Here is a 27126-nt window from a genome sequence, read left to right as displayed (position 1 = left end):
CTATATACCCTATATGCTTACTTTTCTTTTAACTACATTAGCCCAAGCCACAACCAGCCCTTCCCTGTCAACAAACTATTACAAGTCACTAAATAAGGCCCCCTGCCTCTGCATTTGCTCCTTCTCCCTCTCAGCCATTTCCCATCAAAGTTAGTGTACTCTTCTAAACATTAAAATTAGATATTGTTCTACTCTGCTTAAATATCCAATAATTGCCTATCTCACCTAAAATAGAATCCAAATTCCTCACTCTGGCTTATAGAAGCTCCACTTCATTCCATACATGACCTACTTTCTTAAGTTCTCCTCTCCTTAACATTCTCCTCCTTAGCCACTGTAAATCTGGATTCTATTTCTCAAACACACTAAAGTCATTCTGGACTTATAGGCTTACACTAACTGTTCCCTCTGCTGAGAATGTTTTTTCCACTTATCTTTAAATAACTAACATCTTGCATTCAGCCCTCAAGTTAATACTCAGGTCTTCCCTGACTGACCAGTATAATGTAGCCATACTATTACTTTCTACCACATCACTGAAATTTTCCTGACTTTTTAAATTAATTTTATTAATTTCTACAAAGGTAGGCAACCTTGTCTGCCTTGCTAATCAGTACCTTAAATATTCTACAGTTTTAATTAACTAATGCCCACAATTTATATTAAGGGTCACTCTTTACGAACCTTATACGGTCCTAAGGATATTGAAAAATGCATAACTGCCACGTATTCAATAGTATAGTATCACAGAGAATAATCTCACAACTCTAAAAATCCCGTGCTTCCCCTATTCATTCTTCTTCCCTCAATAAGAACTTCTGGCAACCACTTATCTTTTTACTGTCTCTACAGTTTTGCTTCTCCCAGAATGTTAGATAGTGGAATCACACAATTTAAGAGCCTCAGCCTGGCTTCTTGGTACTACGATTAAAGTTTCCTCCGTATCTTTTCAGAGCTTGACAGTTTTTTTTTAATTTGCTGAATAAACATTTCACATGTGTTTATTCCTCTGTGCATCCATGTGCCTGTTGAAGGGTGTTAGATGCTTCCAGCCTCTGGCAGTTATGAATAAAACTGCTATAAATACTATCGTGCAGGTTCTTTGTGTATGTAAGTCTTCTACTCAATTGGGTAAAGAGGACTACAATTACAGGATGATAAGGGTAAACCTATGTTTTAGCTCTGTAAGCAACTGCCAAATCATCTTCCAAAGTGGCTGTACCACTTTGCATTCCAATTAGAACTGAAGGAAAATTTCTACTGCTCCATATCCTCACAAGCATTTGATATTGTCAGAATTTAGTATTTCTGGAATTTAGCCAATCTAATAGGTGTACAACAATGTTTCACTAGTGGCTTAGTTTGTAATTCCCATGTGACATGATGTTGAGCATCTTTTCGTATGTTTGATTATTTACCATCTATGTACACTGTTTCATGAGCTATCTGTTCAGATATTTTACTCATTATTTGTTTTCTTACTGTTGCATTTTAAGAGTTATTTGTGTATTTTAAATATAAGTCCTTTACATGTTTTGCAAACATTTTCTCACAGCCTATGGCTTCTCTTTTCATTTTGTTAACAGTGTAAAGGTGCTGGTTGCTAATTCCCACAAGTCTCAAGTTGAGTGCTGTGGGTGGGTTCCCCACACCAACAACCAATTCTCCAATGCCAACTGGGTGTCCTACAGTTTAATAATAATCAGATAGGAAATAAATATGACATAGTTTTATGTATTAAAAAAAATTTTCACCAAAAAATCCATTAGAAATAAAATACACTAAAGTTGCAGGGTACAAAAAAAAAAATCAATATATAAAAGTCTATTCTATACACTAACAACAAATCATCAGAAAGCAATTAAGAAAAACAATCCCATGTACAACTGTAACAAAAAGAATATCTAGGAATAAATTTAACCAGCTAGGTGTAAGACCATCTTTCACTGAAAACTAAAGACATTACTGAAAGAAAATGAACACAACACAAAGAAATGTAAAGGTATGTGGGCTCATGGATTAGAAGAATTTAACATTTTTAAATGTCCATATGACCTAAAGCAATCTACAGAGTCAATGCAATCCCTATCAAAATCCCAATGACATTTTTCACAGAAACAGAAGAACAAAAAAATCCTAAAATTTGTATGGAACCACAAAAGGCCCCAAATAGCCAAACCAATCCTGAGGGGGGTAGGGGGAAACAAAGCTGAAGTATCATTCACTCTGATTTCATATTATATTAAAAAGTGACAGTAATCAAAACAGCATGGTATTGTCCAAGTAACATACAAATCAATGGAACAGAATTGAGAGTTCAGAAATAAACACACACGTAAATGGACAATGAATACACAACTCAAGAGAAAAGAACACACAATGGAGAATAGAGAGTCTCTTCAATAAATGATGTTGGAAAAACTGGTCATGCAATAGAATGAAACTAGACCACCAGCTTATACCATACAAAAAGTCAACTCAAAATAGATTAAGGACTTGAATGTAATACCTGAAATCATAAAACTCTTAGCTGTGAACATCACTAAATATTAGGGAAATGTAAATCAAAACCACAAATGAGATACCATCTCACACCATTAGAGTAAGTATTATCAAAAAGGCAAGAAATAACAAGTGTTAGGATGTTGAGAAAAGGGAATCCTTGTATAGTTTGTGGGAGTGCAAATTACTGTAGCCACTATTGAAAACAGTATGGAGAGTTCTCAAAAATTAAGAATATGATCCAGTTATTCCACTTCTAGGTATTTATCCAAAAAATTCAAAAGCATCTATTTTGAAAAGATATATGCGTACCCATGTTCAATCCAGCACTACACACAAGACCTAAGATACGTAAACAACCTAAGCTGCCATCCGTGAGTGACTGGATAGAAAAGGTGTAGTGTGTGTTTAAAACAAAGGAATGCTACTCGGCTTAAAAAAAAAAATTTTTTTTTTTAAGAGAGGAAATTTTGCCATTTGCAACAACATGGATAGACCTGGAAGGTATTATGCTAGTGAAATAAGACAGAAAAAGGCAAATACTGTATGATTTCTTTCATATGTGTGTTGGGGGTGTGTGGGGGAGTGAGTACACAAAACCAAACAAAAAAAAGCACACAGAGAGAACAGAATAGTCGTTAGCAGAAATTAAGTGTGGGAAGGGCAAAATGGATAAAGGAAGTCAAGTGCATGGTGATGAATGGAAACTAAACCCGTGGTAGTTAGCATGTTGCAGTGTATACAGAAGTCAAAATATAATTTTGTACACTTGAATCTTAAATGTTATAAACCGATTTTATATCAATCAATCAGTGAGAAGGTTGTCTGTCAAACCACTAATCTAACAGAATAGACTTCAGAGACCATACAAGACAAAGAAAACAGGACTATACAAAAATTAGTCTGAAACAATCAATCAAATGACAACAGCAGACAGCAACAAGAAACTATGAGATGGGAGAAGAATCTGGTATTTCCAGAGCCACCACATTATAACATTCAAAGTGTTTCATTTTCATACCAACAAACTGAATTCAACAGCACATTAAAAGGATTAATACATCATGACCAAGTAGGATTGATTAATCCCTGGGATGCAAGATGGGGTCAACATACAAAAATAAATAAATCAGTGTGACCAACAAGGACCTACTCTGTAGCACAGGGAACTCTACTCAATATTCTGTGATAACCCATATAAGAATCTAAAAAAGGATGAAAATATATATAACTGAATCATTTGCTGTATACCTGAAACTAACAACACTGTAAATCATCTATACTCCAATAAAATTAAAATATTTTTTAAAAAATAAAGAAAATCAATGTGTTATACCACATTACAATAAAGGATAAAAACCACATGCACATCACAACTAATGCAGAAGAGCATTTGACAAAATTCAGTACTGTTTCATTAAAAAGCTGTCAGATTAGGAACAGAATTACCTCAACAAAATAAAATATGTTTTACATATGAAAAAGCCCACAACTAACATCACACTCAACAGTGAAAATCTGAAATCTTTTCTTCTAATACTAGGACAAGATAGGATGCGCACTCTCAGCATTTCTAGTCAACATAGTACTAGAAGTCCTAGCCAAAGCAATTAAGGCATTAAAAAAAAAAAGAAAAGAAAAATTGGAAAGAAACAAGGAAAATTATCTGTCCCCAGATGACATGATTTTATTAAAAAAAGAAAGAAAAAACTATAAAAGTTCCAAACAGGAGATTCCCTGGTGGTCCATGCTTCCAATGCAGAGGGCACAGGTTCAATCCCTAGTTGGGGAACTAAGATCCCACATGCTGCATGGTCCAGCCAATAATAACCAAAAAAAAGAGAGATTAGAAGTGTTAGCAAGGATGTGGAGAAAGTGGACCCCTTGTACACAGTTGGTGAATCTCTTATACTGAATACAGAGGCAAAAATCATCAACAAAACACAAACAAATTGAATTAAGTAATATTCCATGACCAAGTGGAATTTATGCCAAAAATACAAGCTTGGATAAATATCCAGAAATCAATTAATGTAATATATATTACATAGACATATTAGAACAGAGTACAAAAACAGTATCACCATCTCAACGCACAAAAGGCATTTGACACAACTCACCCTTTCATGGTAAAAACACTCAAGAAACCAGAAGTAAAAGAGAACTTCCTCGACCTGAAAAAGTGCATCTAATTAAAAAAAAAAACAAACAAAAACTATAGCTTCAGTTCAGTTCAGTCGCTCAGTCATGTCCAACTCTTTGCGACCCCATGGACTGCAGCACACCAGGCTTCCCTGTGCATCACCATCTCCCAGAGCTTACTTATACTCATGTCCATCAAGTCGGTGATGCCATCCAACCATCTCACCCTCTGTTGTCCCCTTCTCCTCCCATCTTCAATCTTTCCCAGTATCAGGGTCTTTTCCAATGAGTCGGTTCTTCGCATCAGTGGCCAAAGTATTGGAGTTTCAGCTTCAGCAACATTCCTTCCAGTGGATATTCAGGACTGATTTCCTTTAGGATGGACTGGTTGGATCTCCTTTGCAGTCCAAGGGACTCTCAAGAGTCTTCTCTAGCACCACCGTTCAAAAGCATCAATTCTTCCGCGCTCAGCTTTCTTTATAGTCCAACTCTCACATCCATACATGACTACTGGAAAAACCACAGCTTTGACTAGACGGAACTTTGTTGGCAAAGTAATGTCTCTGCTTACATCCTGCTGCTGCTGCTGCTGCTGCTAAGTTGCTTCAGTCGTGTCCGACTCTGTGCGACCCCAGAGACAGCACCCGACCAGGCTCCCCCGTCCCTGGGATTCTCCAGGCAAGAGTACTGGAGTGGGTTACCATTGCCTTCTCCAGCTTACATCCTACTTAACGGTAAAAGATTGAATGCTCTCCCCCTAAAATCAAGAACAAGAAAGAATGCCAGCCCTCATCATTTTTATTCAAAGGTTCTAGCCAGTGTAACTTGGCAACAAAATCAAACAAAAGGCATATGGACTGCAGAGAAAGAAGTAAAACTACCTTTATTTGAACATGATCTGATCTTGTGTTCAGAAAGATAGAATAACTTAGAAATTATTAAACAAGAGGGAACCACGGCCCAGGTTCAAAAAATTTCCAAATACACTATGGGTAGATTGTGAATGACTATGTGGTCAGTCACTTAGTTAACAAAGAACAATATAAAATATTAAGTAAGCACTATCACATGCATTCCAGTTATTAGATGAAAGAAAGCTTTCAATCTGCTGCTCTTTAAAGTTTTTCTGTAAAGGGCCAGAAAGTAAACATTTCAGAGTTGGGGGCCATATGATCTCTGTAACAAATGCTCAACTGCCATTGTACTGTGACAGTGTGACAGAGAACACATAAAAAGGGGGCTATCCCAATAAAACTTTATTTATTAAAAAAAAAAAACAAACAAACAGCAGGCCAGATTCCTTCCACGAGTCATAGTTTGCTAACACATGTTCTCGAGCATTAAAGTGAAAAACTGTTAACACCCTACATACATCACACTCATGGCATAAAACTGGGAAGTATGGAAGAGGCAAAAAAATTTCTTAAGACATTAGAATAAAACAGTTGGACATGGGTGGAATATCTTATAATTAAACTTTACTTTACATCTTCCTCATTATGCCTATTACTACTCCCTTCATTTGCTTCTTCCTGTACTATCTTACTCATTTCAGTATTTCTCCTTGCCTCACCTCAATCTGTCCACATAGTGTTATCAAAGGATTTCTAAGATGAACTTTCTACACAACTCTGATGATCTGCCATGTTCCTGCTTTGCCTATTATCTTATTTCACATGCCATTCTCCCATACACACCCTATGCTCCAATCATAGAAAATTATTCATCATTCTCCAAAATGCCATCTGTTTAATACTTCTGTGATTTACTTATCCTGTTCCGTTAAAACTTCGCCCCACTATTTCCCTAAATTTCTGGTCATCTGGTCTTCTCTTAACCTTCAATATTGTGCTCAAGCATCTCATCTGGTAGCCTTCCTTAAACTAGAAAGCAGAAACATTCTTCTAGTCTACTCTATAGCATGCATTCCAAAAGATACTGCTGCTAAGTCGCTTCCGTCGTGTCCGACTCTGTTCGACCCCATAGACGGCAGCTCACCAGGCTCCCCCGTCCCTGGGATTCTCCAGGCAAGAACACTGGAGTGGGTTGCCATTTCCTTCTTCAATGCAGGAAAGTGAAAAGTGAAAGGGAAGTCGCTCAGTCGTGTCTGACTCTGAGCAACCCCATTGACTGCAGCCTACCAGGCTCCTTCGTCCATGGGATTTTCCAGGCAAGAGTACTGGAGTGGGGTGCCATTGCCTTCTCCGCCAAAAGATACTATAATATGGTAATTAAGTGTGCAGGCTTTGGAGTCAAATAGATCTAGATCCACGTGTCTCCACATCCACATGCATTGTTTACTGTGTAAACTTAAGCAAATTACTGAATTACTTTCTTCATCCATGAAACAGGAATAACTGGATTGTAGTTTTGGTTTAAAGACTGAGATAATACCTGTAAAATGCTGCTGTTGTTTAGTCACTAAATCATGTCCATATAAAATCTGTACAACAATGTTTATAGTAGCTCTATTCACAGTTGCAATATGTGAAACGACGTGATCTCCCTCCATGTGCGTGCATGCTCAGTCACTTCAATAGTGTCTGACTTCATGACCCCATGGACCATAGCCTGCCAGGCTCCTCTGTCCATTGGATTTTCCTGGCAAGAACACTGTAGTGGGTTACCATATCCTGCTCCAAGGGATCTTCCGGACCCAGGGATCGAATCCACATCTTCTGCATTGGAGGCAGATGCTTTACCCCTGAACCACCAGGGAAACCAATCTCCTTCCACAGGTAAATCAATAAACTGTAGTACATTTACACACTGGAATACTACTCAGGAATAAATTTTTTTAACAAGACACAACAGGATTTCCCTAGGGGCACAGTGAATGAGAGTCCACCTGCCAAGCAGGGGACATGGGTTGAATTCCTGGTACGGGAAGATTTCACATGCTTCAGAGCAACTAATTCTGACAGTGGCAACTACTGAAGCCTGCACACCTAGAGCCTGTGCGCCCCGACAAGAGAAGCCACCACAGCGAGAAGCTCACACACAATGAAGAGTAGCTCCATTTACCACAACTAGAGAACGCCCATTCCAGCAACAGATACCAGTGCAGCCAAAAGTAAATAATTTTTGAAAAATACAACAACTCAGAGGAATCTCAAAGGCATCATACTGAGTGAAACCCTTTCTCAAAAAGTTTAATATGTACTATTCTATTTATGTGACAGTCTCCAAAAGACAAAACAAAGAAATGGAGAACAAATGTGTTGCTGCCAGAGGTTAAGAACTGAGGGTGAGTTTGACTAAACAACGGAGGTTTCTGGTGTGATGAAATTGTTCTGTATCCTGATTGTGGTACTAGTTATAAGAATCAATAAATGTGTTAAAATTCATACAACTGTACACCCAAAAATATTCACTGGAAGGACTGATGTTGAAGGTGAAACTTCAATACTTTGGCCACCTGATGTGTAGAACTGACTCATTGGAAAAGACCCTGATGCTGGGAAAGATGGATGAGGATGAGATGGTTGGATGGCATCACTGACTCAATGGACATGAGTTTGAGTAAACTCTGGGAGTTGGAGATGGACAGGGAGGCCTGGCGTGCTACAGTCCACGGGTCGCAAAGAGTCGGACACGACTAAGTGACTGAACTGAACACCCAAAAAAAAAGCCAATCACTGTATGATAAATTTTTAAAACAGTTAAAACATTAATCAAAAATTTTAAAGGCTACCACTGGGTTGAACAGTGTCTCCCTTCAAATTTATGTCCATGCAGAAATGAGAATTTGACTTTACTTGGTCTTAAAGGATCTTCACAAATATAATCAAGATAAAGTTATAATGGATCAAGCTAAAGATGAAGACACAAACTGGAGATATATATATATTTACATACAAGACAAGGAATGCGAGGAATCAGAAGCACAAAACAGATTATTCCTGAGAAGTTCCAACTTTAGTTATACCTTATTTTGGCCTTTTAGACTCCTAGAACATGGGGGGAAAATGAAGCTGTGCTGTTTTAAAACTGCCCAGTTTGTGGCAATTTATTACAGCAATCCTAAGAAACTAACGTAGCCTATGATCTCTATTTATGTGACGTTCTGGAAAAGGCAAAGCCATTGGGACAGAAAAATGAGTGCTTCCTAAGGAATGGGGCTGGGGGACCAAAAAATGCTCTTAGTTTTTATTTTTACAACAACAAAAAACACCAGACATTAGATTTACGTATCTTGGGGAGACCTCTTCAGAACTCATCTCCCTCTCTAGGATCTCTCTTCTACCTCAGTATCTCATAGCTAGATTAATCTGTTTTAATGTCTCTTTCGTTTTACAATCTATTCTTCTTTCACCTCCTCCAAAGACTATTTCTAAAGCCAATTTCAACTTTGCCTCCATTTAAAGCTTTAAAATTCACAGAAACGGAGATAGGTGACTATGAATTTCCTATGAAAAACTGACTTTTCACATGATTTTTTTAAAACGCTTTCACAATCGAATACACTGTAGAGCCTATATCTTCACCTTGTAAACCACTGTGATTTGAGTCAATGAAGATAGCAATTTGAATCTAAAATCTAGTACAATATTAAAATAATCCATTATTTATTAGTCTTGTCAGGTACTGCTGCTAAGCTGCTTCAGTCGTGTCTGACTCTGTGCGACCCCATAGACGGCAGCCCAACAGGCTCTGCCGTCACTGGGATTCTCCAGGCAAGAACACTGGAGTGGGTTGCCATTTCCTTCTCCATTGCGTGAAAGTGAAGTTGCTCAGTCGCGACCAACTCGTAGCGACCCCATGGAATGCAGCCCACCAGGCTCCTCCATCCATGGGATTTTCTAGGCAAGAGTACTGGACTGGGGTGCCATTGCCTTCTCCAAAGAAACTTAAAACAGGGCCAATTCTTAACACTTTCTTATCATTTATTTTGAGTAATGTTTACTATCACATTAGAAAAATGTGACTGAATGTCTAATGTAAAAAGAAGGTGCTAAAACATTGCCAGCAATAAAAACTAACCTTAACATCTTCATGAAAGGCAGTGGGGAAAAAAAAACGTGGAAAGACACACATTTCACAAGATTATTTCAGTAACATCTTATCCCATAAGTAACAAACAGAGAAACTACATTTCTAGCCTTATTTTAAAATATGTATCCTATTTATAAATAAATCATTAAATAACCAGGGCATTATGAAATCTGCTTGGGTTTCTTTTCAGAAATAACACATCCAACATAATCAGTTATTTTTATAGGCCATGTCTAATTTATCCTACAAAACTTGATAATTTTATATACGCCTGTAATTTCTTAAAAGAAGCCACCAAAAAGACATTTCAGAAAACACACAAAACCAGTAAGGAGAAAAACTGCTTGCTGAAGCAGAAAGTACGGAGTTCAAAGAGCTAAAACACACAGTGGTATTCAGAGAACTAAAACCAAATGAAGCTAAACTCTCAGCCTTACTAAAACACAAAAGCATACATGGTAACTAAATATTGAGTAGTCTCCCATGGATAGGGCCACTCAGCCATGCTCCCAAACCCCTACTCAAGTGAAAGAGCTACGTATCAAAAGACCTGTTTTGAAAAATCTGTCCTCATTCACCAGCCACTACAATGCAGAATGGACTCCAGCCTCAGCCCAGTTGGAAGTGGAAACATGGGGGTTTGAAGTAGTTCTGGTGTATGCAACCAGTAGCCACATTACCCAGCTGAGCTGAAAACTAATTCCTGTTCACTGGGGTCACAGAAGCAAAGACTATAAGAGCAATGTTTAGATCTCATTCTCCACTAATGATAGCAAAGGAGCTAACTTTGGCATATGGGTTGACAAAGATACTGACAGAGGGATTAAGAGTTCTTTGGGTTGGGGTAGAAAGTAAATGCTAATTCCCATAACAATTTCTCAACAAAAGGAGAGAAACTAACTCAGATCCACTCACAACAGGGAAAAACTGCTTTCCTATTTACTGGAAAAAGTTACTTTAACAGGGTAGCAGGATGTAGACCATCCTCTATCCCCCACAACAGTGACACTTTGGCTCTGAACATCATGTAATGATCTCAGATAATCCAGAGTTCTTCGCCATCTTCCAGCCAAATCGGAATCCAGTGTGAATTCTAAAGCACAGGCATAAAAAAGACAATTATCTTACTCAAAGAGAAACATGAAGTGAAGTCGCTCAGTTGTGTCTGACTCTTTGCGACCCCATGGACTGTATGTAGCCTACCAGGCTCCTCCATCCATGGAATTTTCTAGGCAAGAATTCTGGAGTGGGTTGCCATTTCCTTCTCCAGGAGGATCTTCCCGACCCAGGGATTGAACCCGGATATCCCACATTGCAAGCAGATGCTTTACCGTCCGAGCCACCAGGGAATCCCAAAGAAAAACAACGTAAGAAGGTACAATTTTCAAGGTTCAACAGTATAAAAGAGCTGAAGGAAATTGGCACCAGAACTGTAACTTTTAACATTCATTTGTTGGTTTGAACTTTGCATCTAGTATTACAGAAGGCAATTTTTCTCCCAGTTCTCCCAAACAGCTTTCGGATAAACATCTTAGTATTAACTATTATTATAAGCTGTGTCCTGGCTTTGACTATTTACTGCTAGAGTTTAAAGGATTTAACATGCCTCAATAAATATAACTACTGTTGTACTACTCTAAATATTGCTCTCTTCTGCCAAACGTCTTGTGCGAAACTATACAACTCGATTAAATATAAAGCTGAATTTCCTGGTGTTCAAGAACTCTTGTTTCTGACTATCTCTTAAAACCCATAAATTCTCCTCAAAATAAGACTCTGGATAACCACCATCTCATCCTTCTAACGAACCTTTCTCAGATCATTTTTACACATTGTTTAAGAATTATCAGTCTTCCCTGGTAGTACAGTGATTAAGAATCCACCTTCTGATACAAGGGACACAGATTTGATCCCTGTTCCAGAAAGATTCCACATGCCATTGAGCAACCACTGAAGCCCAGGTGCCTAGAACCTGTGCTTCACACCAAGAAAAGCCACAGCGATAAGAAGTCTGCACACTGCAACTAGAGAGTAGCTCCTGCTCACGGCAACTAGAGAAAGCCTGAGAGCAGCAACAAAGACACAGGGAAGCCAAAGTAAACATTTTTTTTAAAAAGAGAATTATTAAGAAAACTAGATGTCAATAATGAGCTAATAAATAATGTCTATGTATACTACATAAACAAATTTATGCATTTATATTAAAAGAACTAAAAAGGATAGTTTTAAATATTGTATTAAAAATCCAGGAAAAAAAATCAGAATCATTTATTTCCAAGAGTTCTAAACATTGGGGTCAGAGTGAGTAAGTGAAGTCACTCAGTCGTGTCCGACTCTTTGCGACCTCGTGGACTATAGCCTATCGGGCTCCTCCGTCCATGGGATTCTCCAGTTAAGAATACTGGAGTGGGTTGTCATTTGGGACAAATAACCATTTATCCATTAGGAAACAAACAGGATTATGAAAGCAGGGTCAATTTTACATTCCAGTTTGGGCCTGCAAATTTTCACCTTAGTATTCTATTTCAAGACTACCTCCTCTCAAAAAAATCTATAAACAATAAATTCTGGAGACTATGTGCAAAAAATGGAACTGTTTGCACTGCTGGTGGGAATGTAAACTGATACAGCCACTATGGAGAACAGTATGGAGGTTCCTTAAACTAAAAATAGAGCTACCATATGACTCAGCAATCCCACTACTGGGCATATACCCTGAGAAAACCATAATTCAAAAAGACACAAGTGGCTCTCTTCCCTTCTGTGGCCATCGCTGAAGCGCTAGCGGCCAAAATGAAGTTCAATCCCTTTGTGACTTCTGACCGAAGCAAGAATCGAAAAAGACATTTCAATGCGCCTTCCCACATTCGCAGGAAAATTATGTCTTCTCCTCTTTCTAAAGAGCTAAGACAGAAGTACAACGTTCGATCCACGCCCATCCGAAAGGATGATGAAGTTCAGGTTGTACGAGGGCACTACAAAGGGCAGCAAATTGGCAAAGTAGTCCAGGTTTACAGGAAGAAACACGTCATCTACATTGAACGAGTGCAGCGGGAGAAGGCTAATGGCACAACTGTCCACGTGGGCATTCACCCCAGCAAGGTGGTTATCACCAGACTAAAACTGGACAAAGACCGCAAAAAGATCCTCGAACGTAAAGCCAAATCTCGCCAAGTAGGAAAGGAAAAGGGCAAATATAAGGAAGAAACAATTGAGAAGATGCAAGAATAAAGTCATCTTGTCTACAGCTTTCATTAAAAACTGTTAAAATGAAAAAAAAAAAAAAAAGACACAAGTGCCCCAATGTTCACTGCAGCACTATTTACAATAGCCAGAACATGGAAGCAATCTAAATCTCCATCGACAGACAGATGGATAAAGAAGATGTGAAACATAAATATATGGGATAGTAGCCGTTAAAGAGGAACAAAATTGGGTCATTTGTAGTAATGTAGATCAACCTAGAGTCTGTCATACAGAGTGAAGTCAGAAAAAAGAAAAATAAATATTGTATATTAATGTATATATGTAGAATCTAGGAAGATGGTACGTATAAACTTATATGCAGGGCAGGAACAGAGACCAGACATGTGGACATGGGAGAAAGGGGAGGGTGGGACAAACCGAGAGAGTAGCACTGACATATACACACTACCATGCATAGAACAGATAGCTAGTGGGAAGCTGTAGAGCACAGGGAGCTCAGTTTCATGTTCTATGATGACCTAAGGGGTGAGATGGGGGATGGGAAGGAGGCGCAGGAAGGAGGGGATATATGTATGTATATAGCTAATTCACTTTGTTGTACAGCAGAAACTAACACAATATTGCAAAGGAATTATACTCCAATTAAAAAAAAATTTACAAAGACTACCTCCTCTGAGTCCCAAAGGAACTGAATAAAATATCATTTCAAAGAAAGCAAAATACCACACACATCTTATTTGTTTTTACAGATAAATGCATGGGAATCCAGCAAAGTTAAATGGAGTGCCCAATCAGGCAAAGATTTCTTAGCTGTGACACCAAAAGTACCATCCACAAAAGATAAAATTGAGAAATTAAGCCTTATTAAAATTAGGAACTTCTCCTCTTCAAAAGACACCATTAAGAAAATGAAAAAACAAGCAAAAGGCTGGGAGAATATATCTCTAAGATGTAACACTTATCTGATAAAGGGCTTATATCCAGAATTCACAGAGAACTCTTGTAATTCAATAATAGACAAACAATCCAATCAAAATGAATGGTCCAAGGTCAGAACAGAAGATGCAGCCAAAAACTGAGATCTCTATGTTAATTTCATGATTTAAAACTACAGTTCCATAACTGCTGCTGCTAAGTCGCTTCAGTTGTGTCCGACTGTGCGACCCCATAGATGGCAGCGCGTCAGGCTCCTCCGTCCCTGGGATTCTCCAGGCAAGAGTACTGGAGTGGGGTGCCATTGCCTTCTCCAATGTATGAAAGTGAAAAGTGAAAGTGAAGTCGCTCAGTCGTGTCCAACTCTTAGCAATCCCACGGACTGCAGCCTACCAAGGCTCCTCCGTCCATGGGATTTTCCAGGCAAGAGTACTCGAGTTGGGTGCCATCGCCTTCTACAGTTCCATAACTGAGCCTCCCGCAAAAAAAGAAAAGAAAAGAGCAACAGGGAAACAAATGGAAAAAAAAAATCTATGTCACTGCATACCTGAACTTACTCAGTTTGGTCCATTTCAAAATTATTTAAATATGGAGTCTAGGACCACTCTCAAATCCCTCTTGAACAACAAAAAAGGCCCTAATAAATAGCACAAAAAAGAAATTCAAAATCATCACACAAAAATCAAGCAATCGCCAGGACATGGAAGCAACCTAGATGTCCATCAGCAGATGAATGGATAAGAAAGCTATGGTACATATATACAATGGAGTATTACTCAGCCATTAAAAAGAATACATTTGAATCAGTTCTAATGAGGTGGATGAAACTGGAGACTATTATACAGAGTGAAGTAAGCCAGAAAGAAAAACACCAATACAGTATACTAATGCATATATATGGAATTTAGAAAGATGGTAACAATAACCCTGTATACGAGACAGCAAAAGAGACACTGATGTATAGAACAGTCTTTTGGACTCTGTTGGAGAGGGAGAGGGTGGGATGATTCGGGAGAATGGCATTGAAACATGTATAACATCATATATGAAACAAGTCGCCAGACCAGTTTCAATGCATGATACTGGATGCTTGAGGCTAGTGCACTGGGACGACCCAGAGTGATGGTATGGGGAGGGGGGAGGGAGGAGGGTTCAAGATGGGGAACATGTGTATACCTGTGGCAGATTCATGTTGATATATAGCAAAACCAATACAATATTGTAAAGTTAAAAAATAAAAGAAAAAAAAAGTAATCACTGAAATGATTAAAACAGACTTCTTCCTTTTCAGAATTACAAAAGGTAAAATATTTGTCTGGATACCTCAGGCTGATTTATATTTTCTTAGGCAAGCAGTAGCAACAGCAAGTCCTGTAAGAGTGAAATTTCTTTTAATAAGATATTAAAAGATATTTTCCTTCTCCAAAATAAAATCTGGATGACACAGGGATTTCTTTGCCTAAAGCTTAATCCTTTATAAATGTTTACCCCACCCAAGTAAATGGTTAAAAGAGAATATAGAATCATAAAACCAAAGAAAATGTAATGAAAATCCTGCCCCAACCAACCTTTATCTTTCCAGAAAGCACTACTTTTAATATTTTATCAAACATTCATTTACTGAGGGACTATATATTAGAGAATGGTTCTAACTGCTTTGTCAATAACAGGAAAGAAGGAGGAATAGCACAAGACCCAGTAGATGTAGCCAGTAGCCTACAAGATAATTAAGACACTAAAAAATCAAACAACCCAGTTTAAAAACGGGCAATGAAACTGAATAGACATTTCTGCAAAGAAGATATACAAATAGCATAGGAAAAGAAAGTACCACTAATTACTAGAGAAATGCAAATAAAAACCTCAACGAGATACTACTTCTCTCATCATTAGAATGACTATTCTTTAAAAAAAGAAAAGAAGTGAAATGAAATGTTGTCATGGGTGTAAAAAATTGGAACTCTTGAGAACTGCTGGTGAGAATGTACTAAGGCATAGCGGCTGGGGAAAACACTATGGCGGATACTAAAAAAAATTAACATGGAATTACTAACAATAAGGTCCTACTATATAGCACAGGGAACTATACTCAATATCCTGGGATAAACCATGTTGTTGTTGTTGAGTTGTTAAGTCGTGTCTGACTCTCTGTGACCCGGTGGACTGTAGCCTGCCAGGCTCCTCTGTCCATGGGATTTCCCAGGCAAGAAAACTGGAGTGGAATGCCACTTCCTTCTCCAGGATATCATCTTGAACCAGGGATCAAACCTGAGTCTCGTGCATGGCAGCCAGATTCTTTACCACTGAGCCTCCTGGGAAGCACTGGGATAAACCATAATGGAAAAGAACATAAAAAAGAATGTACACATGTGCATAATTGAGTCATTTTGCTGTACAGCAGAAATTAACATTTGTAAATCAATTATATTTCAATTAAAAAATAAATTTTAGAAAACCCACCATGAAATTACTACTTGATCCACCAGTTCCACTTCTGAGAATACACCTAAAGAACTGAAAGGAGGGACTTGAACAGATATTTATGCAGCCACATTCATAACATCCATTATTCACAATAGCCAAAAGGTAATCCAAAAGGCCATTTACAGATGAACGGATAAACAAAATGTGATTATACACATAAAATGGGATGTTACTCAGCTTTTTAGAAAGGAATGGAATTCTGAAACATGCTACAACATGAACTTTGAAGACACTGTGCTAAGTTAAAAAGCCAGACACAAAGGACAAATATTGTATGATTCCATTGATATGAAGTAGCAAGAATAGTCAAATTCTATAGAGACAAAAATTAACACAGTGATTACCAGGGAGGGGAATGGCATTATTAATAACACATACAGAGTTTCAGTTTGGAATGATAAATTCTGGAGATGCATAGTGATAATAGGTATGCAGCATGGGAATATATTTAATATCACTGAATTAAACACTTAAAATGGTTGCAGTTGTAAATTTTATGCATATTTTACCAACATGTTATGCATATTTTACAATGACAAAAAATAATCAGGATAAATAAGTCTATCATTTTCTTTGCCCCTTATTAATGAAAATATCAATTTAAACAGTAAAATCAAGAAAGCAGACTGAACATCTATGCTCCATCTCCATACTCTCCCAAAACTCCAACAAGAAAAAATAAAGGAAAAAAGTTTAAATCCTGAAGGGCAAAGAGAAAGGGAGAGTAGATGACTGCACATCAATGTCAGCAACATTCTGGACAATAAAAAGCAACAGGAGCCAGGTTCTATACATTTCAATACATACATTAACAGTTTTTAATTAAGACCTATAGAAATTATCTCTCCTTCCAGAAATTCAAGGGTAAAAGATAATCTAGGATTTCCCTTTTACTAGCTTTCCACAGAAGCAAATGCAGCTAATCCTCTTCGATATTCCTTTCCTTCCAAAGCAGACCCCCAATTAAATGAACCATCTAAAAATCTCTTTAAATTTTCAAAACAAATGAACTTCAAAATCTAGGTTAGACCATGCTTCAAAAGTTCAAAAAACAAATTCTCTTTGCATTAAATGAGACTTGGATTTAGCTCAATTTGATCTTTTTACTGCATTTCTAGATGGCTGCAATTCTGTCTACTTTTCACAGGCTCAGTTCAGTGTTCTTATTCATTGATGAGGGAAAAGTTGCTGTCTCTCAAATATTCTGAATATTCAGGCTCTAACACACCTTAAAGCTCAACATTCAGAAAACTAAGATCATGTCATCTGGTCCCATCACTTCATGGGAAATAGATGGGGAAACAGTGGAAACAGTGTCAGACTTTATTTTTCTGGGCTCCAAAATCACTGCAGATGGTGACTGCAGCCATGAAATTAAAAGACACTTACTCCTTGGAAGGAAAGTTATGACCAACCTAGATAGCATATTCAAAAGCAGAGACATTACTTTGCCAACAAAGGTCCGTCTAGTCAAGGCTATGGTTTTTCCAGTGGTCATGTATGGATGTGAGAGTTGGACTGTGAAGAAAGCTGACCACCAAAGAACTGATCCTTTTGAACTGTGGTGTTGGAGAAGACTCTTGAGAGTCCCTTGGACTGCAAGGGGATCTAACCAGTCCATTCTAAAGGAGATCAGTCCTGGGTGTTCATTGGAAGGACTGATGCTAAAGCTGAAACTCCAGTACTTTGGCCACCTCATGCGAAGAGTTGACTCATTGGAAAAGACTCTGATGCTGGGAGGGATTGGGGGCAGGAGAAGGGGACAACAGAGGATGAGATGGCTGGATGGCATCACCGACTCGATGGACATGAGTTTGAGTGAACTCCAGGAGTTGGTGATGGACAGGGAGGCCTGGTGTGCTGCGATTCATGGGGTCGCAGAGAGTCGGACACGACTGAGCGACTAAACTGAACACACTATTAGATTTACTTATTAAAAAGATTACTTAAAATAACTACATTTTGCATTTTAGTCAAGAATAAGAAGTTAACTTTCCTGTATATGTCAAGAAATGTTTCATGAGAAAAGTATAACCAGAACCAAAGGCCTACTGAAAATTAAATCCTGAAAATCACTTTCTCAGGCTATATAAACACATTTCATGTTTCTACATTTATCAGTTTTAAACATTCTGAATCATAAATTAATTACTGTGTCACGTTTCTGCAACAAAATTCTACATCTTTTCCGTGAGAAAACCTTTTGTTACTGTATCCAAACCTTGGTAAATAAAAAAAATTCCATGTTTAAAGTCTACAGAAGAGGTTAATCAAGATGACCAAAAATGCTAAACTAGAAATGTAATAAGCAATTGAACTACTTTGATTTTACCTTTTCTATTCTTTTAAAGCTGGGAAATTATGAGACTATATACATGATCCACCATTAAAGAGAGTGCCACGGCTGAGAGTAATGAAGATCCTTATGAAAACGGAGGGGTAGCCTCTTCAGTATTATCCTCACATATCCCAATTATTACAAAAGAACAAATATGAGAAGAGCTTTCAAAATCTGCATCTTTACTGCAGCGTCCCACTGCCACAGGGTGACCCAAATACAAGCTTTTGTCCCTCGCTTTCCATTCTCACTACAACCTCCCTAGCCTGGTCTCCCTGCCTCCGGACCCTACCAACCCTAATAAACACTGTAGACTTCAATATTAACAAAATAAATTTCATAAAATACCACTTCAAACTACCAGTCAATAGGACTTAAGTTTATTCTAAAATAAGAAGACTGCTGAAGGGCAGCAGAGTATATTACCCCAAAATATGCCACTTTGGCATAAGAATTATTCTGAGCTAAAGAATCAAAACTCAGCTGCAAAAGCTGTTTACCTCTCTCCTTCCCACAACTGCCTACATTTACACTGGAAAGGAGGCCTGTACCAAGAAGAGAATTATTACCAGAAAATATCTTTTTACCTAAGAAACTTAACTGCAGGGACTTCACTGGTTGTCCAGTGGCTAACGCTCCACACTCCCAATGCAGGGGGCCTGGGTTTGATCCCTGGTCAGGAAACTAGATCCCATAAGCTGCAACTAAGAGTTCCCATGCTACAACTAAAACATTCCAAATGCAGCAACTAAGACTCAGCACAGCCAAATAAATGATTTTAGAAAGAAAGAAAGAAAGAAAACTTAACTAATTAAGTAATAGGGCAACCTTTATTTTCCAAACATCTCCTCTCCTCTTCCCTTTGTATCACCAGCCCCTACTCCTTTTCCTTATAAGGCTCAGGATATGTATATAAGCCCCTATTATGGCTGCCTTTTGGGTCTCAGTTTTATGAGGCTCCCATACTGTATTTAGAAAATGTGTTTTTCTGTTGTTAATCTATCTTACAGCAATTATTAGACCAAAGAACCTGAAAGGGAAGAAGAGAAATTATTTTGCCTCTACACTGATCTCTTCATTTTTCTAAACTTTCTATTCTTACTGGGACCACACAAACCCTCTTCAGATTAATTTAAATTCACTGTACTTTCTTTCACCATCTTAAGTTCATTCCTGCCATTTTCCCATTCTGAATCCCAGTTTTAAATAACTTCCCTCCTCCTCTTTGCCTTAATTTTTCTGTTTATGCCTCATTCAGCCCTAGATAGCAGTAAGGTATCGCTTGAACTTTAAAAATCTCTATGTGAGTAAGGACTCTCTTTCCAGAGAGCAGTGAACATGGGTTATGCAGCAAAAAGTCAAGCCCCAGATCAGAGGTTACAGAACAGCAACCCACAAGACAAAGTCTGCCCACAGTGGTGAATTTGTCTGGCTCACAGCATTTTTATGAATTCATTACGTTGCCAACATTTAAAAATAAAAATTTCTCACAAAATCTGAAATTCCAGCTTCTCTTCATAAAAAAGATGTTCAGGTCACACTTCATCTATATGCCTCCTCCCCTACCTCCTGCTAGATCGATAGTGAGCCAACAGTAAATTATATATTTTAAAATGATAAATCTCACCTCAATTTTTTAAAAAAAGTAAACCAAAGCTGCCTAACAGCTGCCCCACTGGAGTAACATGAATTCCCTAAACCACTTAAGTCCCAATCTGCTCTACTATTACTATTTAAATCTAGCCCTTATAGGCATCTGACTTTACAGTGCTCCCCTTATATACATTTACTGAATGAATAAATTAAGATGATAATTTTAAGACAGACAAGGTTGGTGATGATAATTTTAGAACAGACAAGGTTGGTGATGATGATAATGTGATAATGATAACAACAACACTGGCAATTAACATTTCCTGCTTTATTGTGAACCAACTATTGTTCAAGCAAAAATATATTATCTCATTTAATCCATACAAAAACCCTATGGATGTACACTATTATTATTCTCGATTTATAAATGAAAAAACTAAGGCACAGAGAAGTGAAGCAACTCAGCCAAGGTCACATTACCAGTACACTCAAGGTACAGCGAAAATTCAAAATCAGATAGTCTTACTCCAGGGAACACTGTTAATCCCTACAATATGATTCCTTTAGACTACCATCCTTTCTTCTGTGACCAACTGAATTAACTGCCTGGAACGAAGACTCAAGAGACTAAATTTTAGAGCCTATTCTTTCTTTGCACAAATGACTAAGAAGCAAACCAAAGTTCACCTAAATGCAGATGGCATTTTTGAATTTTTTCCCTCACCTTAAAAGAAAACTTTCTCTGTAACTGAAATATTAAGGAATCCAATCAAACTATGTATTTGTTATGAGACTATTCCTGGAGTAAGGTAAGCTCAATAATGAGATGAATCCTTAGTTCAAAACTACAAAGTGATGATATAGCACAAAACTCTTCTCTTTCTTGGGGTAGAAGGATATATCTATGAGAGTAAACAGTGTGCAGACATGAAAAAAATTAAGTTTCTTGAGGGTAGGAACTGCTTTTTTCCATGAGTCCCTGCAGTTAGCATATATTCAGTTGTAATAAAGGAACCAAGAAATCCAAACATCTTAAGTTGAAATGCAATGAAATCCTTATTATAGCATTTATCATCTTGCTTTTTTACAATAATTACTAGTGAACAGTTTTATTTTCCTCACAGAAACACAAAATCCTTGAGGTAGAGTATCCCTTGGAAACTAGCATAACAGGGCTCAATAAACGCTTGCTTAATATTACAAGCTCAACATTTCTATACTTAGATTTCCTGCAGGTCTCTCAACCTATGTTTAAAGCAGAAAGAGAATTCCTTGGTGGTCTAGTGGTTAGGACTCCGAGCTTCCACTGCAGGGGGGAGTGAAGATCTTACTACCTGCATGGCCCAGCTAAAAATAAAAAATAAAGTAGAATTTAAAATGGCTTCTCATTTACAAAGCAATGGATGCTTTGAAGTCCTATTATAAGATATTTTTGAGACCAGTCCCACATTGTATCAACAAAGCCCTGAAAAACTGGTGACCTGGCATAAGCAGCACAAAGAATAATCAGAGCTGGAAGGAGAAAACATCATGTTCATACCTTCAGTAGAAAGTAATGCAGTCCACAGACTTAAGCAAATTGCTCAAGATCATAGAAATTAAGTAACAAGCAGTATCAAGGCCAGAACACATATTTCCTGAATGCTGGCCCAGTTTTCTTTCCACAAAGAACTACTCTGTGAGCTCAGGATGAAATGGATACTTTTAGAAATATTTTAAAGATATTTGGTATGGAGGATGATCTTCCCCAGTACATAACTTTTTATGAGGTATTATACCACCACTAAAGATATGAAATTTACCTTGTTCCAGTCATTGCAGATAACGCCATCCTTTCCCCTGTTATTCTACATACTTTTTTCATTTTCATGTCTTTTCTTTCATTATCCTCTGAGAATGTTTCCTCTCACCACCTCTGATTTATCTACTTTTCCTCTTATCCACTTCCTTTCTCTAGTATCTCACAAAGCACCCTACCATCTCCTTTTCTCTTCGTAACTATTTAAAAAAAAAAAAACCCCACAGATTAATCACACATTTGATTATAGCACTGACCTGGGATACCATAATAAGCAAGCCATAGCCTTGGTCTCTTGGCATTTATGAGGCAATTTGTTAACAAAAATATAAACTAAACACAAAGGGTCACACAATTTTACTATGATTTTACAATGGGGACAAGAAGCTTAAGTACGGATGGGACACTTATATGAAGAGATGTGGTAATAACAGTCGAAAGGTTAGGGTTAAGCAAATGAAAGGGATCCTCTTTCCTATACAGCTTTCTCACCAACCAATTCATGTGCTCTACTTCATTTACTCCCTATTCTCTTACTGCTTGACTTTTCCTGTGCTCTACTTTTTCTCTTAACCAGCAGACTTCCTTTTCTTCTTCCTGGTCTTTTTTTTTTTTTTTTTTTTCTCTCCTGATCTTTTAAGATGAATCTGTCCTGTCCTGTTTTCCTTTTCAGTATTATTGCCAACTCCTCCCACCTTATAGATCTGGATAATGGCTTAAGATGGGAATTCACTTTTTTCTAAAGATTTGATATGTATTATTTTATTTGATCCTCACAACAATGCCAGGGAGGCAGGCAGAAATCAACATAACTATTTTACAGATATATAAACTAAGTCTTGCCAAGATTAAATACTTTGCCAACAATCAAATTTGTCAGTAGAAAAATAAAATCAGAACCCAGACCTTTTCTTTCCAAGTCCTCTATTCTTTTTCCATTGAACTATATTGTTTTCTTTTTAATTCCTACACATTTTAACCATATATGTGCACATGTATGGACAAGTATAGAGATAAATGTTTCTAAAACAGCACAAGTGAGAAAAGTATATGACTGTATAAGGAAGCTAGAAAAACAGAAAAGTCAAAGGACCCAAATTAAGAATACAATGTAGCTCACAGGCTAATCCTTGTAGAGGCAGCTATGGGTTTCAGATCCAAAAGGAAACTATGTCTTCAACCAACTGATGTAGCCAGCATCAACACTGGTCTCTCCCCATACTTCCCACAGCTGTTAACAGGACCGGCGCTCACCCTCAGCACCATTTCTGACCCCCACTATCTCTCACAGGCATGCCACCATACCTGAAGTTTTCACCGTTTGAAGTCACTTCTTTGGATTAAGGCGCTGTCTCCAGAAGGCCACGGTTAAATGCATGTTACCTGAGAAAGGAAGGAGGATCCATTAACACATTACTCCTATGGTTAAACACATCAGATCAGCAATGACCTTTGGAATAGGACAGCACAATGTCCTTTAAAAAGTTTCATAGGATAGACAATTTTTGATGGAGCAGGCAGGATAATAAGGTTAAATTGGGAAGAAAATGACTCACGCATACAATAGGGTAACTCCCCACCTGCGTATAGCTACATAGCAAAATGAGGATGGCCATATAAATACATACTCTACCTTTTGAGGTCACAGTAAGGACTATCCCTGCAACTTGGAAGCTCCTAGGGATACGAAAAGAAAAAGTACTCCAAGGATCTGAGTATAGTCAATTCTGTACAGAAGCAAAGAGCTGAGCTGGCAGCAGTCCTCCAAGGACAGTACACTGCTAGACTGAAAGAGGACAGAAAAGAGGAACAGCTTCTGGTTAACTACTTCTAGTTGTGAGACTAGTTTCCAGCCCAACATTTTTAGCAGAGGACTGACCTCTCAATGAGAGAATGCTGCAATTCAATTCTTCAACCCCACTTGCTAATTTATACTGACTCAAAGCCAGTATCATTTACAGCCACAAAAATCAACATGCCTAAAAAAAAAAAAAAAAAATCAACATGCCTTTACTGAGTGCATATTATAAGCCCAAAATTTGGCTAGGTGCCATAAAGATGAGGTTGCGGGGGTGGGGCTTTAATACACTTTTGCCTTAACCCATACAACAGGGTAACTCCCCACCTGCGTATAACTACATCACAAAATGAGGATGGCCATATAAATACATACTCTACCTTTTGAGGTCACAGTAAGGACTATCCCCGCAACTTGGAAGAAACCAATCCCCTAAACCCAAAACAGAGAAGGGTGAGGAACAAGAAAAGAAGGCGGAGGGTGGCTATTTTTCTGTGAGTATAAACACAAATTTCCTAAGCCAGAATGAATACAACTCACTTCTAGGCCAAAGTTCCTTGTTAAACTCTTAACTAAACAGTCAAGAGGCACAGGCTAGAAATACTTTTTTCTTTTGGTCTAATACCAAAAGCTCTTTAGTAGCACACATTCATCTTGGTACACTGGAGAACAGACTAAGAGTTACAAAACTTGGTTCTACTTTTAGCTCTGATTCTTTGTTTAAAAAACAAAACAAAACAGAAAAGGTTGGATTAGTCCAAGAATAGCATATACCTAGCACATATATTGATACTAACCACTAGATAACTAGTGTCCACAGGGGTTATCACTAATCAATCATAACTCACTTTCCCAGAGAACCCTTATGATTAAAATCCTTCTCAACACAGGGCTTCTGGCAGCTACTTCAAGTGAAAGTTGGCCCATAAATCAAAATACATCTGCTACTGTGGACTAGATATTCTCTACAATCTCTTCCAACTCTTTCTTTTAACATGTATTATTTATTTGGGGTCTCAGATGTGGTATGTAGGATCTTTAGTTGCAGAATGTGGGATCCAGTTCTCAGACCTGGGATCAAACACAGGACCCTTGCATTGGGAGCACAGAGTCTTGGCCACTGGACCACCAGGGGAGTCCCCCAACTCTAAAATTCTAAAACCAAGTTTCTGAAGGTGGGAGAAAAAACACTTCCCAACAAGCTCATAAATCAATAGCACTGATAGCCATAATTTCAGTCTAATCTCTAAATCCTACAAATTGCATCAAGGATGCTAACAACAAATTCTGATACCATTAACATATGTAACTGTGCAATATTACTCTGATTTGCTAATGGGTTCTTTTGACAGAAAAGGAACCTTTTACCCAGACTGGCCCTAAAGAAATCCTCATACAAAAATAGGACAATTTTGCACTGCTGCTGCTGCTAAGTCGCTTCAGTCGTGTCCGATTCTGTGTGGGATTCTGTCTGCCCCATAGACGGCAGCCCACCAGGCTCCCCCGTCCCTGGGATTCTCCAGGCAAGAACACTGGAGTGGGTTGCCATTTCCTTCTCCAATGCATGAAAGTGAAAAGTGAAAGTGAAGTCGCTCAGTCGTGTCCGACTCTTGGAGACCCCATGGACTGCAGCCTACCAAGGCTCCTCCGTCCATGGGATTTTCCAGGCAAGAGTACTGGAGTGGGGTGCCATTAACTAAATTTAATCTCTTGATCATGCCCACAGCCTCTCACTGAGGAAGATCTGTAGAGCTCACTTCTCACCTAAGCCACTGAAACAGCCACTCTTCTGTCCTTTCACTTTTGTCACAAAGCAATCTTCCTAAAGCAAACATGTACTCGATATCATTTTCCTGTTTAAAAATCTGCATCTATTGCTAACAACATAAAACAAGTTTTTTTCTTGCCTCACATCCCTAATGCTCTTCTTCCCCATCCCACTCCCTGCTCCCTTTTATCTTCCTCAATCCTGTGTTTACTAACAGTATTGAGGTGTTTCCTCTGCCCTGTCCTTCCCTTTCTCCATCACAATAACACTTCAGCTAAGACCCAACTTCAGCTTGAAGCAGATTCTTCCTCAAATCAATCAGACACAACTGATTACTTCCTCTTCCATCTCAAAGCTTTTGGTTTATTCAAAGTATTGTCTCAACGGTTTCCAAAACCATCAAAATTGCCTGAGGCAAGTTTTAATCCTCAAGGCCGACCCAAACGTATTATATCAATCTCAGGAAGTAAGGCTCTGAAATTTCTACTTTTAAAAAAGCTGCCCTGATTTTTCTAATGACCAAATTTGGGGGCTACTGGTTTGTCTCTTCCAGTTGGTGTAAAGATGTTTCTTTAAGGAATGGAAAAATGATTTACTCTAGAATACACTGAGGAATTATCCTGCACTTATTTCATATCCTTGTTGACTTGACTCATATGCTGAAGATGAAGGAATTCCTTTCGGAATCACACCCAAAAAACATATCCACTGTTCAAAACAGCAGGTGAATTTCCACCTTCATTTCTAAATCTTAAAAATGAAGTAACTGTAACCTGAGTAAACCTATGAACACACAATGAAGACTCTCTCCAGACCTGCTCTGAGAACTTTATTTCGGCCGAGAAACAACTCCCTAGCCCATTTTGAGGGTAGAAATACACTGCCTCTAGTACTTCCCTAAGATCTAATTATATTAGGAATACATGCACGACTCCAACTAAGTACAGTGATAGATGGTTGGCTCAAGTGCCTCGTTAATTTTCAGAGGAAAATTCCCTGAAATGTCTCTTCCTTCCCCACCCCTCACTCCCAAAAAATATACTGAAGCTGTAGAATAATTAACAAGATACAAAAATAAGCAAGAAAACAAGGTGAGTTGTTACTGGAGAATCGTGGATTTCGGGTAGTTTGCAAATCCACCAGGTTACATCGCTAACTTGAGGCCCAGCGTCTACCTGGGGCGTAGAGATCCTGTGTTTCGCTCTACGTCGCGGCCCGGAGCAAAGTCTAAGAACTTGAGTTCCCCACTAAGTCCTGTCCTCATCACGACTACTTTTTTCTTCTCTCCGCTAAAGAAAAGGGCACTTTCAGGAGGAAGGGCAGTGACAGCTCCACGTCTGCAAAACTCGGCGCCGGCGGGGCCGCTGCGGTGGCGGCGGCGAGCGCGGAGGACGACGCCGGGGCCGGGACCACCACGCTGGGGGACAATAGACGGAGGGGAATGGAAGAGAGAAGAGAGGCAGCCACTGTACTTGGCCCCTCTCGCTAGTGGGGGCTCCAAAAAGTCTCGGGAAGGGCAGCAGGTGGCAGGTGGGCCCGGCCGCCGCCCCTCGCAGGGCCACGTCGCC

The 27126-nt window shown here is 38.5% G+C and overlaps 2 protein-coding genes across 2 annotated transcripts in view; one reads left to right on the top strand and one right to left on the bottom strand.

Annotated features, from left to right (window-relative positions):
• Positions 1-27126, bottom strand: part of ITCH (itchy E3 ubiquitin protein ligase) — a 98916-nt gene that overhangs the window by 71267 nt on the left and 523 nt on the right. Inside the window, exon 2 of the mRNA XM_010854874.1 lies at positions 23298-23375. The gene's annotated coding sequence lies outside the window, so the exon portion shown is untranslated. The remainder of the gene's footprint in view (positions 1-23297; positions 23376-27126) is intronic.
• Positions 12376-12927, top strand: LOC104999327 (60S ribosomal protein L26-like). Its single transcript, XM_010854873.1, has one exon. The coding sequence runs from the start codon at positions 12433-12435 to the stop codon at positions 12868-12870; it is 438 nt and encodes a 145-aa protein (XP_010853175.1). The 5' UTR covers positions 12376-12432; the 3' UTR covers positions 12871-12927.

This window comes from Bison bison, unplaced genomic scaffold (genome assembly GCF_000754665.1).
Source record: "Bison bison bison isolate TAMUID 2011002044 unplaced genomic scaffold, Bison_UMD1.0 scf7180017864352, whole genome shotgun sequence".
NCBI classification, from domain to species: Eukaryota; Metazoa; Chordata; class Mammalia; order Artiodactyla; family Bovidae; genus Bison; species Bison bison.
This window is presented reverse-complemented; position numbering and strand designations above follow the sequence as displayed.